The sequence below is a fragment of the Podarcis erhardii genome, assembly GCF_964252035.2.
Source record: "Podarcis erhardii genome assembly, chromosome: 5".
Taxonomy (NCBI): Eukaryota; Metazoa; Chordata; class Lepidosauria; order Squamata; family Lacertidae; genus Podarcis; species Podarcis erhardii.
In genome coordinates this window covers 34,036,049-34,050,279 of record NC_138509.1, presented here as the reverse complement: position 1 = coordinate 34,050,279, position 14,231 = coordinate 34,036,049, and the positions used below count along the sequence as shown (strand labels likewise).

The following is a 14,231-nucleotide window of genomic DNA, read 5'->3' as shown; positions in this document are numbered from 1 at the left end:
CCCTGAGTGCTCACTGGAAGGACATATCGTGAAGCTGAGGCTCCAATACTTTGGCCACCCCATGAGAAGAGAAGACTCCCTGGAAAAGACCCTGATGTTGGGAAATATTGAGGCACAAGGAGAAGGGGATGACAGAGGACGAGATGGTTGGACAGTGTTCTTGAAACTACCAACATGAATTTGACAAAACTGTGGGAGGCAATGGAAAACAGGAGTGCCTGGAGTACTCTGGTCCATGGGGTCACGAAGAGTCAGACACGACTAAACGACTAAACAACAACAACAGACTTTCCTACTATACCATTACCCCAATCTCCAAGCGATATGAGATTCCAGGGGGTTCAAGAAAGGGAATATCCTGAACTTGCACACTTGGATGCTACATCCTACTGATGGAAAGCTCAATACATTCCTCTTTTACTTTATGTATTGGAGCTACAGGCTGAAAATAGAGTGCAGTAATTAGAAGCAAAGATGCAAATGTGACCTTTCCCATGAAAAGGTGTAACCACAGTGACAGTTAACTAGCCAGGATGAAGCAACTGAAGCAGGAGCTCCCATTCTGTACCTCATTACAGTCTTGCTGATGCTCCTATAAATGCAACTGCAAGTCTTAGAAATTTGCATATTTTTTTCTGCTCACCAGACATTCTGTTTAAAATGATATAAAGGTAAAAGTACTAAAATCCAAGTGCTAATGTACGGAAGGTTGAACCTTGGACAGATTCCCCACCCCACCCCTTGAGTTATATCTTCATTAGAGAAAACACTTTGTGCACTAAACAGAGAAGGCATGCAAAGTCCTTAGATGGAAGGTGCATATATGATATGTTTATTTTTGCTTTTCTCATGTAGCATTTTCCTTTCCACAAGAATATCCACAAGAAAATAATGAAATAAAAACGTGAAATCTACATGGACTTTGCAGGAAAGTTCAACGAACAACAGGACAGAATGTAGCCTCTTGCTCATTGCTTACTTGACAAAATCCTTACTTGAGTTGTTTGGTATTCCAATCCCCACTCCCACCCTGGGGAGTATCTTCCCAAAGATAGAGAGAAAAAAAGACATCAAAATAATCTTCCTTATGGGCTTTCCACAGACAGGCACAGAACAGGGATTTGGTAGATTGGGACCCCCAGACTATATCGTAGAGCCAGTGGAGAAAAAATAACATTTCAAAGCTAAGGATGAAAGGTTTAGGTAAAGGATTGTGCCATTTGTCAGCCAAGAAGCTTTGCCTGAGGCTGGTTTGCCCAGGCATCCTTTACCAAGTGATGAATTCAATGTGTGATAAGACATCACAGATCTTACAGCATGGAAAGAGCTTTCACATTTTCTCACAATTGCATTCAGTAACAGAGTATAGGTAGAAGGAGTAATAGGGAATAGGTAGAACTCCATGTGGAGGCTGAAGGTCAGAAAACCATCTTGGCAGGCTGGGACAGAGGCACAGAGATTAAGTTTAGGATGCCTTGGAAAGCCAGTGCTGTACTGCTGGGGAAACAAGACCCCACTGAATTGTGAATGCTGCAAACTCTGCATTCCCTCCCTTGAAAGCTTCCGGTGTAAATATGTGTAATATAAACCATATGTCTTAAAGACAGTCTCTGCCACATCTTAATTCCCCACAGAAGCATGACCCTGGTTGAGTGCATAGAACTCCCCTGGAATCTTGCTACTTCTCAGCAGAGATTGGAGGTGGCATAGAACCTTTGCAATATTACACATGTGAGCCAGCCTGTAGTCTCCAAAGTGCAGAATGAAATGTTATGGCAGACACAAGCGTACTTTCAAAACAGCAGCACTGTGTGACATTATCATGCTGTAATCCTCCCTGGGTCCACTCCACTGGCTGCAGCTTTGTGAGATAGGGAAACATAATATCATGTATTGAGTATCCCTTGATTTTCAAGAGGAGAACAAGACACAACATTGCCATTTTTTTGTGGCAGTCCTCTGTCATTCATAATATATAATTCCTCTCTAAGCTTGCCTCCTTATGGACACTTGTATCTAAACAAGGCACATGAATTTCACTGTTAAGAGAACAGTATCGGTTTACTAGCAACTCATTGCTCATAAATGCTTTCATTATTTAATTTTAGCACTATAAACACTACCGAAATCTTACATTATAAGCAACAGTTCAATTCCCCAAAACGATGCTTCATTTACAGTAGCAAGTATGAACTACTATCACATTTCAGGTGGAAGAAGTGGAACCATGATCCAAAGAAAGACTACTATCCAGGATATGTTGACATCATTTAAGAGAAATGTAGTATTAGGCAGTAAATGGAAGATTACCTTTTAGTATTAAGAAAGATCACTTGTCACTAGCAGTCAATTACTTCATCATTGATAACAAATAATGTAAGAAAGCAAAACCTCCTAACATCTCAAGAGCTAACCTAATTTGTAAAAAAATGTTCTCTATACCATAGGTAGTGGAAGAAAACATTTGATACAGTTTTCTTTATGATTTGTCACACAACATTTTCAAAATGATTTCCCCAGTGCTAGGGGGGAAATTGAACCAACTATATCTGCCATGTGCAAAGTCTCTGTAGAGATTCTGGTAAAATGTTTTTATATGGCACAACAAGTATCTCAGGTTACGAGTGCAAAGGAAAATGTTCAAAAATGATATGTGAGAGACTTGGGCAGTGTCCTGGCCCCAGGGAGCTGGAACAGCCATAAGATGTCCCCCATGGGATGTCCCTCGCAGTGTGCAGTGTCTGTACTGGCCATAAAAAAAACAATGGGAGGTCAGAGGATGTGACACAAATCATTTCAGTTGCAGCTCTATTTCCAAAACAGCACATTGGAGGCATTCACACAAAACCTCCCAACATAAAGGGGAATTACTGAGGGTTATAGACAGTTTAACAAAGACTTGCCCTGTTTTGGCTGTGCTGCTCTCAGTGCCCTGTTGTTTAGGTCTCAGAAACTTGTTTTTATATTTCTACAAGAAACTTACCCCATCTGGTCGGCCATCTGAGGCTGTAACAATCAAAATGTAGCGATCGGTGCTTTCTCTGTCTAAAGGCTTTCCTAAGGCTAGAAGTCCGGATCTAGCAATAAAACAAACATGTATGTTACATCAAAATATGGCTCCTAAAAATTGACAAGCACTGTATATATTTATATGCCACTGGGCTGGTTGCATTAGTGAATACTTCTCATTGTGATCCAAAGCAAAGCAAAAAGTGATTTTTTTAAAAAAATCAAAGTTTGTAAAAACTGCAGACAAATACTTTCTAGTTTGTTTTCACATTAAAAAATAAAACAAACCGCTAAGTGCTAGGAATAGACCAAAACTATTCTCACGGAGGAAGTTACAAGGCAAGTATGTTTTTTTCATTAACTTCTGCTGATGCAGAAGATCAGAAGTCTCAATTCAGGGACATCTTTTTTATACCATTGTGAGTAAACTATACTCTTTCCTTATAGCTTACCTAATTTGGCAATATAAGCAGCAAACAATTGTGGCTTTCACACACAACCAGTCACAACAGAAATCTGAATTCATGACCAACTCTTCAGGCAAAAGGTTCACAGCAGACAATGGATGTGAACAATCCACTTTCTCTGTACAGCTACATCCTGAGTTATTTCTATTACTGGCTAGCAGACATTTCCACATGGTGCTATACGTGGGGAAAGGGTTTCCCTATTCCCATATTTCCATTTTGCTCAACCCCTATCTGCAGAAGATATGAGAAACTGGCACAGCATGGGAAAACGGTAATTGGTTCTTTAAGAGCTATCTGACACTGATGTGCCATGCCACAATGGCCTTTGGAGGTGGAGAGCACGTCCAGTTACTTCCAACTTCATTTTAGCTTTTAAAGGATGCCCCTGGACATGGGATTGTATTTCAAGCCTCTCCGATCTGCTTAATCATTCGAGAAGTGATTGGTTGTGGCATCCAAATACTAGAATTAAATATTTTGTTTCTCTCCATTCCTGTTCTGTATTCAATGGCTCCCATTATCCTAGGGTCATCTGAGTTCAATGGAAGCAGAGACAAACTGCTCTACATCAGTTAGTTCTAAGGCATGTATATGCGGCAGCACCATTTCACCACCAAATTTCTTCTAATTGTAAAAGCTTGCATACATAACATAGACCTGCCCTTCTGTCCCAGGAACATCAAAGTACAATGGAGATGCCATATGGGCTCCTACAACATGATCTGGCTCTTATGACATTACCACTCCTAAAGGGAGCACTGGCCCTAGATTACCAACAGGGCATTTTAAAACTCTTTTATTCTGAAATCAGAAGAAACCCTTGAAATGAGGAGAGCAGTGCTGTGTTTATGTTTTATTTCTATTTTTTTGCTGTTAATTAGGTGCTAGTTAATTAATCAGTAATACAGTGGTACCTCAGTTTAAGAACAGTCTGGTTTATGAACGATTCGGTTTACAAACTCCACAAAACCAGAAATAAGTGTCTAGATTTGACAACTTTACCTTGTGCTAAGAATGGAATCTGAACAGTGGAGGGGCACTGGCAGCGGGAGGCCTCATTAGGGAAAGCGTGCCTCAGTTTAAGAATGGTTTGGGTTTAAGAACGGATTTCCGGAATGGATTAAGTTCGTAAACTGAGGTACCACTGTACCAGAGTTACAATATTAGACCTACAGGAGGACTAATCAGGGAAGAGCTGCTTGGTACTATCCTACCCCTGCCTGGTCTGCTTTTCCTAGCCAATAAGAGTGGGTGGGTTGGGTTTTTTTTGGTTTTTTACTACAGCAGTTTGTTTGTCCTGTAAGATACCTGCCTGCAGGTAACGGGCTGATTGCAGTGTGGGGTATTGTTTGATTCCTGGCTGAGTAGATAGAGCTGGGGTGTGAGTGTGCCTCCAGAGCCTGCCTCAGTATAATAGACTCTGCCATAGGTCACCCTTGAAATGGCCACATCAAGGGATCCCATATATTGACTGATGATTTCCCCTTGCCCCACCCCATAGGCCAGGTACTGTGGGTGACAGACAGGCCTGTGACCCCTATCCAAGGTAAAAGATTGTGCGCTCACAAAGTTTGGTTTGGTAGGTTTTCTTCTGAGGGAGACAGAGGAAACAGAGTGTTATAGTGGTTATTACCTTTGGCCTGACAGTGCACGATGCTCCTACTACTAGGCCTTAGTATATCATCCATTAACTTAATTCCCAGTTGCATGTAGTGATGCCATATGATGGTGCTGCAATGTGCCTAGGTAGGCAAGGAAGCAGGAAGTTGTGAAGATGTGCCCCCAATATCAGTGGTAGTGGGCAGGGGAAGGTGCAGCTGGATCGGAGGGGCTGAGCATGATATCAGGGAAGACCTAGATGTTTGGCTCCTGTTCTTGATTTTAGCCCTGCCACTTCTCTGGTAGCTTTTCAGCACCTGCTTCAAACATTTTTGTTCAGTCAAGCCCCTTCATGCCTTACTGCCTTACTGATTTCTTTAAAGTTTTTAACGACTTGTTTTGATTGGCATTAAAATTATTTCATGTAAAATATAAACAAAACACTTAGAGGTTTCATTACAATCAAGCTGTTTAGAGATTTTGTTAAATAAATAAAATGGATTAAGTAGTTATGTTGGTTCATAGCAGAAATGGAGTACTTCTGTTTTCTTACAGCTCACTAGAGAGAACCTGTCATAATATTATACTGCATGTTCTGAACATGGATGCTCTACAGAGCATCTCTGCTGTACTTGCTTCTAGGGACTGCATGAATAACTACTGTATGTATTCAAATGCAAATATTGCCCATTACTTTCATTGGAATAACCTGGAAATATGAATGCCTTTTGTAACTTTTAATGAGTGCACACAGAAAAGCATATTATAAAGTAGTGCTAGCTGGAAGTTAGTTGGCTCAGACATTTGGGGGGCGGGAGTGGAGGGGTGGAGAGGGGGTGGCATTTTGGTAAATTTTCTGAAGTTGCAGAGAGAGAAATTTCTAGCGTTTTTCAGTGAAAGAGTTTCCCATGATAGATATGAGACAGAAAGCTACAGTCACTCATTTTAAAAATATCTAGTAAAAAAAATAAGCTGGCCATGGAGGCAGACATCTTTCCTTTTGTAAAGGAAGTCAAAAACAAAATACCCCTGGGTAATTCCTACTGGACTATTTTGCCAATGAGAAATGCTGTCAGGATTCTACTGCTTAGAGCAGCTCCTTTATCTCTCAAAGAAATCTTTTTTGCCAGTTAAGTGAGAGGCATTTTCAGCCCAGTCTCATTCAAAAGTAGATGCTGCTCTCAACTTTTGATGGTTTATGCATTTGCAAACCTCCAGCTACCTGGTGCAACAGTTTCCACAGCCAGACCCCAATATGTATACCATATTTTTCGCCCTATAGGACGCATTTTTCTCCCTCCAAAAATGAAGGGGAAATGTGTGTGCGTCCTATGGCATGAATGCAGGCTTTTGCTGACGCCTGGAGAGTGAGAGGGGTCGGTGCACACCGACCCCTCTCGCTCTCCAGGCTTCGCGCAGCTCTCCGCAAGGCGCAGGAGCCCAGCGCTGGGCTCCCATGGCTTGCGGAGAGTTGCCTGCATGCTGAAGCCTGGGCGCGCTGAGCTCAGCACGCTCAGGCTTCGAGCTTTGCACAGCTCTCCGCAAGCCGTGGGAGCCCAGCGCCGGGCTCCCACGGCTTGCGGATAGTTGCCTGTTCTGGGGGCTGGTGTCGGGGGAAGCTCGGGCTTCCCTTGCCCCAGCCCCGAGCCTGGGGGAAAATAATTCTCCCCCCTTTATTCCCCCCCAAAAAACTAGGTGCACCTTATGGGACGGTGCGTCCTATAGGGCGAAAAATACGGTATATATTTTCCCCTACAATGGAAAGTAAATTGCATAGAAATAACAGAAAACAGGTTCAGGATAATAATCTGCAGTAGCAGAAGCATACCATCAACCTGAGGAGTGGGAAAGTTCCTAGATTATTGCAGCATCCTCTGTTTTTAGTATGTTGCTTATACCCGCATTCACACCGGTGAACAAATGTCTTAGTACATGAGCTTTGAGAACATAATGATAAGACTCTTGCTTGCTCTTTTCCTAATTTCTGAGAGGGGGAAACCTTCCCTCAATATATTCTTCTTTCTCCATTTACTGCAATTAATATTCAAGCAAATAATAGCTTTGCAAATGACAGGCCCTTAAAGGAAAGGTTTTCACTATTTCTGGTACATATGCTTTCAGTGTTCCAGGGCTTTTCTTTTCACTAATTAAGGTGGCATCCATTTAGGAAGAATGCTAAAAGCTTTCTCAGTTAGGAATGCCTGGAATGTCTGGTGCTGAATTCAGACAATGGGCCCAAAAGGTCTTCCTTTTCATTACAGTACATTTCATTTTTCCAGACAAGAAATGGTAAGTAAAAAAAAAAGTCACTGTCATTAGGAGAAACCTGGCAAGTCTAAAGGCTTCTAATTAATCCCAGGTCACTCATATAATGGAAGTTTCCATCTCAGTGGGTTTTACCTAGTCAAACATTTAAAATAAATAAATGGTCTCGGGTGTACAATTTCAAAGTTCAGTACCATTCACAGAGCTCCCATTAGTGTCTGAGAGCTCAACTTCAAACAGCTGAATACCTCCGATTAGAAGCTGTGTTATTTGCACACAATCTGCATATTCATTTGGGCTGGGAAGTTGAAAATTCAGCCATAAGGGTTATTCTACTTACGTTCGAGAAAGGTTAAATACTTGCTGAGGATCTCCATTCTGTATGACGTATGTTATGGGGTCACCCTCTCGATCAGTTGCCTTCAGAAGAACAACAGAGAAAAAGTGACATGTTACAGATTGCAATGGCTTCTTTTTTATTAGGAATTTTTTTAAAAACAAAAACAAAGAACAAATCCTGAGTAGTGATGGGCAACACATTTTAAATGCTAATCAACTCATTCACAACAATTAAACATTTGACAGCTTTAACTCTAGATCAACTGATTGTATGTGTTTGTCCCCCTCTAGAGAGTGTCTGCATTTTGGCTTCATGGAGAGTGTGCTCTCATAAGCATGGTAATTGCTTATTGGAATTTCAGGAAATTAGAGTATTTGCATACTTAAGCTTTAATCAACAATGACTGACAGAACGAGAGGTAATAAAGAGGTTTTCGGCGGGCAGTAAATTCTCCAGCTAATTTTCAAAATAACTCAGTAGGGATTATTTATTACTGCATTCCTTAAACCAAATAGGATTGCTCCATTTAAATATTGCACCTATTTGGGCCCTTCTTAAAATATGCAGTATTAAAAATTATACTGGACAATAATCAGTTTGAAAAGAATGAAGAGATTATTAGACAATAACATTAATAAAACAGATCCAGGTGGTATTGAAGACTGATTTTCTAGATCCATTTCAATTAGGGTTTTGGCCTGTCTTTGGCACAGAAACTGCCCTGGTTGCCTTATATAATTACCTCTGCTGGGAGAGAGACGAAGCAATACGTCCCTGTTAATCCTCCCTGACCTCTTGGCATCTTTCAATACCATCAATACCTCTTAGAGAGGCTATCTGAAGGGGGGGGCAGTTGTATCTGATTTAAGAATATAATACACAATCCAGTTCTGAAGTTAAGCATGTGCTTAACTATCACCCATTTAAATCAATGGGATAGAGCAGTGCTTAACTTTGGCTGTATTTCTAAGTATAAAAAAGAAATGTTTTGGTTCCACAGTTTTTAAAAACAACAACAAATAAATAAGAACACAGTGGTTCTCCCCACCCCCCAAACGACCACACTTATTTTTAAATTTCAGGTGTCAAATCTCTGTAAAATTATAAAAGTACACCTCATACGTATTACTTTTATGGAGCTGGAAGCTTAAAAACACTGTGTAACATTATCTACTATTGCATACATATTAACATTTCACACCTTTAAACAGCTGCAAATGAAGATCCTAAACATCTGTATGACAAAAGCTGTTATGTTGAATGAATGAATTTCATTTAAGACAAATTAGAGCAACAATTTTCAGAAGTTTAGCACGGATTCCTCAATGGAAAAATATCTATAATGATGGGCAAGCTACTCTAAAAGTCCACTAGTCTATCACTGTTGTCCGCTACAAAATGGAGCCAAAGGAGACTGCTGGCTCTGTTCCAGGAGGCACTTTCAAATCCATGATGGGAAACAATGAGATCCAAGAAGCCCAACCAACACTTTACGTGAAGTGAACATGCACCTCAGAAGTGCCTGAGATGTACATGCAGAGGTTTCTCAGCAGGCAAACCAATAAGAAAAGGGTTAAATGGCAGCAGAAAACCCATACTATATAGTAGGGTCCCAAACTCGGTCTCCAGCTGTTTTGGACTACAATTCCCATCATTCCTGACCACTGGTCCTGCTAGCTAGGCGTGATGGGAATCATAGTCCAAAAACAGCTGGAGACCCAAGTTTGGGAAACCCATGTTACAAAGCAATGATGGGGAACTTGTGACCCTGCAGCCATTGTTGGAGTACAACTCCCATCAACCCTAACCATTAGCTGCATTGTCTGGGGCTGATGGGAGTTGAAGACCATCACTTGTAGGGCCACAGATTCCTTACGCCGCCCCCCCACGCTATAAAGTAGTATTTGTCCAGAACAGACCCTGAAAACAGCAAGTAGCTAGGATCAAGACCATCACATCCATAAGCAGAAAGAGTTCTGTAAATGCTTACATTGAAGCATTCTGTACCTGCAAATTTAGCAAAATGGCACCAATTCTCATGGCCTCACTAAGTTCAAGACTGTACATCTGCTGGGGAAAGCGGGGTGGGCTCTGATTATTTGGAGGAAGAACCTCAATGTAAACAGTAGTGATGGAGCTCCTGCAAAGACAATGGAACAAACAAAACCCAGTCAAAATCATCATCATCATCATCATCATCTTGGAAAAATCTTTACACCACACTGCACACTTTGGTAATAAGCACTCAACATTTCTTCTGAACCTTTGGGTTGCATCCCTGCAATTCTTTGCATTTGATGCATCTGACACAAGGTGTTAACAGGGCAGAAAGATGAGTGTTTAATTACATTTTAATAATTGTATTTTCTATGTTTTTAGCTTGCTCTGCTTTATCTGTGTAAGCTACCTTGAGTCCTGGACTAGCAAAAAGGAAGGATAAAAATAATTTTAATCATAATCATTATAAAGAATATTCAAAAATTATTTCCTTTTTATACTGGCCACTTTAGTTGATTTCACTTCATGGTTTTTCTTTTATTTTTTCTTTTGGGTGGGGTGAATAAACATCTAACTGATCTAAGGATTAAAATGGTAAAGGGACCCCTGACCATTAGGTCCAGTCGTGACCGACTCTGGGGTTGCGGCGCTCATCTCGCTTTATTGGCCGAGGGAGCCTGCGTACAGCTTCCAGGTCATGTGGCCAGCATGACTAAGCTGCTTCTGGTGAACCAGAGCAGTGCATGGAAATGCCGTTTACCTTCCCGCTGGAGTGGTACCTATTTATCTACTTGCACTTTGACGTGCTTTCGAACTGCTAGGTTGGCAGGAGCAGGGACTGAGCAATGGGAGCTCACCCCATCACGGGGATTCGAACCGCCGACCTTCTGATCGGCAAGTCCTAGGCTCTGTGGTTTAACCACAGCCACAGTGCCACCTGCGTCCCTATAGATCTAAAGGATTAAGAAGCTATTAATTATGCATAAATAAATAAATAAGCTATTTAGATCTCTGGGGTGATAGGGAGAAAAAAGGTGACTTGAAAATTCCTTTCATCTGACCAACTTGGTAGAAACACTTTTGTTTTGTTTTTAAAGAAAACCATGAATATTTTCTTAAGGCTAGAAAAGAATAGTATGGGTGACACAATGCCTTAGAGTGCTGTGCTGAATATTGAAATTTGCTTCTTAAATGGCACCAACAAAAAACAAAACAGCTAAAGTATAGTCTTATAAATGCAGGGATGGAAAAGTAAAGCCTGAAGGACGTGTGTACCACACTCAGTGAATTTGTCATAGTCTATGAATTTATTATAGAACCCGGAGGGCAATGACTTTCATTTAAATCTTCTGGCCCTTGCATTTGCAACGATACATTAGAAAATGTGATGGCAACAATATTAAATGACTGGGAACAGCAGCAGCAGCAACAACATCAAAATAAGCTAAGAGTTAAAAGTTTAAATGCCTGTGGATTTTGAGCCTATATACCACAATTTTCCAATGATAATGCAGAGTTCTTCACATTTAAATGCAACTGTAGGTCTGAACAGATGATAGCTTTTAGCAAATACTATATACTAAACACATGGATGGGGAGATGGGCCTGCACTTGTGAGTCCCATTCCCTATGTCCACTGGCTCTGCCACCAACGTTAACACATTCAGTGGACCATCAGAAAGGATAGCCTATGTATATATACTTGTACGTGCCTCAGTTCTCCACCCAATCAGGTCAAGGGCTTACGTATCTTGGCTCTCCTTTCTGGTGGCTGTTGAAGGTGGTGACATCCACAGTTCTACTCCTGCCTCCACACATAAGCCATACATGTGGAGGACTAATGACCAAACATCCCTACAGTTGCAATTAAAGAGTGAAGATGTTCTCCATAGAGTGAATAGCTTGGTTTTGCCCACTTAGGGGCTATTTTGGTGATATTTCACCTCTATGCCTGATGGTATTTAGAATGGTTCTTTGTCTCACCTGGTTTTTCCCCATCCTTCTCCCTAAATCTGAAAGGTAACATTCAAACCAGGAGGAGAGAAAGTCCCTCTCCTGCCTCTCGCACTGCATGGAGAAGTGAAGGGCGAGAGCGAAGTGTCACCCAAACAGGGCATGGAAAGGTTTAGGAGTATCTGTTTTAGTCTGTTGTGTTTTCTTTTTATTTGTCTTACAACTGTGTTTTCTTTTTATTTGTCTTACAACTGAGTAGCCACACTTCCTTAACTGGTCTCTATTTGTTTCTCCAGCTTTGCTTTTCTGAACTTTTGTGATGCTAAGATGGCCAATTTATATCTTTTTGCCAACACAGTGGTAGCCTTGGCATATACATTCCCAGAAACATGTAATACACATTCCAGAATGGATTGGGCTAACAACGAAATTTCATTTAATTTCAAAATGGATCTGACCTCACTTAAAATACACACATTGCTCTGTTATGTGTAATGTCTCCCCTCAGGTATATACACTGTCACATTTAAAGTGGGGAAACACCTGCAAATTATGACATGCAAATCAGGCTTAAGGGCCCTCAGCTATTCTATTCAAACCTGAAGTGCTCTGTGAGTTAAAATCAACCTTTGTTTTGTTTTGCTTCTGCCAAGTTGGTATGAGAAAATTGCCTCTTTCTACTCTACGCTTCCCAGATCTAACAAGTAGGAGATTAGAAACTGAATGACTTTGCTAGTGCAAATGTTGGTTTCCATGGAGTGTATTTCATTGCTTGTTCGGTGTTTGCACAGCTTGCAATTTGTGCTCCAAATTGAGCTGAGGCACACTATAAGATTGTATCATCTGGATAAAAGGTTACCTCCAGCTCAGCGATCCTTTCATTCCAGGACATTTGGAGATACTACCTTTGCATGATAGTTGGCAATTTACAGAACAGACAACTACTTTTGCCTTCATTGCTTGGTTTTCTCTCCTCCTTTCTCTCATTCTCAGTTTCTTAAACAAGCACACACTACAAATATGGATGGAGCAAACTTAAACATACTAGAATTTACTATAATAACGCTACTGCTACTACTAATGCTACTACTACTAATGCCCAATCAACATATTACGGTGCATATATCTGTGTGCTGGATATATACTAATTTCATGAATGAGCCTCAGCAGTTCAGATATAAAGGCTTCTTTTGAATAGCATGCTTAGCAAACAACCAACTGAAGTGCCTTTTCTAAAGAAACCAAATCACAGGCGTCATGTTTCTTTGATGACTGATCCTTTACACCTTCTACTCATTATAGTGCAGAAAGGTTAATTTCTCAGCTATGGAGAAAAATATTTAATTATAATATTAATTACCTTCTCTGTGCAAGAGGAGCACTGTCAGATGCTTTGACAGTGAGGGCATAGGAACGTCCTACCACCAATTCAATTCCTGGAGCAATAGTGATAAGGCCCGTTTGCTCATTGATCACAAAGTCTCCTGGATCTCCGGCCAGGATTTCATATGTGATCCGCCCATTTGAACCTTCATCGGCATCCATGGCAGTGAGCTGCAATTGAAAATTAGAATTTAATTTTTGTTTCCCCTTAGGGTTGCTGCTTGAATGACAGGAAACCCAATTTCAATTGCTGTCAAAATAAAGAGATTATTTTCTGTGTGAGGCATCAAACAATCATGAATCAAATATGGACACCCTGTGATATAGGATGAAGCAGAAACTACATTATAGAAAGCATGAACAGCAGCAGCAGCAGCAGCAGCAGATCACTTAACCCAAGATGTTCCAGAGCATCTTTTGGTGCTGGTGTGGTGGGTGGATTAGCTCCATGGGTGCATTTGCGCCACACTGACCTTTCCCCTCGCAGTAAACATCTGGGAGGTCATTTGCTGGGAGGTCATCAAAGAACCTCCATCCCACCACACAGTCCATTATTGTTGTACACCTATCTCTAAAACTGTGCAGAAGGGAGTCAGTTTCACCCTTCTCTTCCACCTGAGCCTCCCTAATTTCAGTTCTGAACCAGACAGAGACATGACACCTACAAAAATACTGATCTATCAGGCTGCATACTGATGTACTTGAAAATAGAAAGGCTGTTTGCTGACAGCGAGCTGTGCTTTCACCTGCCTTTATTCCTGAATTGAGACATATATACAGCATATCAATCTATTCCTGACGGCTTCTTTCTGAACACTCCTCATGCTTCATGCAGGATGTCTGCTTTTTATTTCATTTTCAAAGCAACTGGTATAATTATCAAATTACAGATGTGCTTGGAAGGCACTTTTTTAAAACACCCCCCTTAAAACACACACACACACACACACACACACACACACACACACACACACTCCTTCAACAAAGCACAGGGAAAGGAGGTGGCCCCATAACTAATACAATGATTTTTAGCATTATTCACAGGCCTGGTGAGAAGGGTAGGTGGCTTTATGACTGACACAGGAGCTGGCCAATAAGTCCTCCTTTTCAAATAATAAAGATGGCTTTCTCCTAAGCCCACTTTGAGTAAGAAGACTGTATGTATGACACGACTTGTTGAGTTTGGTTCCAAACTGGGCTCTTCACAGTTCACA

At 41.1% G+C, this 14,231-nt stretch overlaps 1 protein-coding gene across 17 annotated transcripts in view; it reads right to left on the bottom strand.

Moving 5' to 3' along the window:
- The window catches only part of PCDH15 (protocadherin related 15), a 649,889-nt gene that overhangs the window by 147,411 nt on the left and 488,247 nt on the right, over positions 1 to 14,231 (bottom strand). For all 17 annotated transcript variants that reach the window (XM_081861749.1, XM_081861756.1, XM_081861754.1 and 14 more), the window contains 4 exons: positions 12,995 to 13,188; positions 9,691 to 9,823; positions 7,684 to 7,763; positions 2,984 to 3,077 (listed from right to left, as the gene is read on the bottom strand). In XM_081861749.1, coding sequence (XP_081717875.1) covers positions 2,984 to 3,077; positions 7,684 to 7,763; positions 9,691 to 9,823; positions 12,995 to 13,188 — 501 coding nt within the window. The remainder of the gene's footprint in view (positions 1 to 2,983; positions 3,078 to 7,683; positions 7,764 to 9,690; positions 9,824 to 12,994; positions 13,189 to 14,231) is intronic.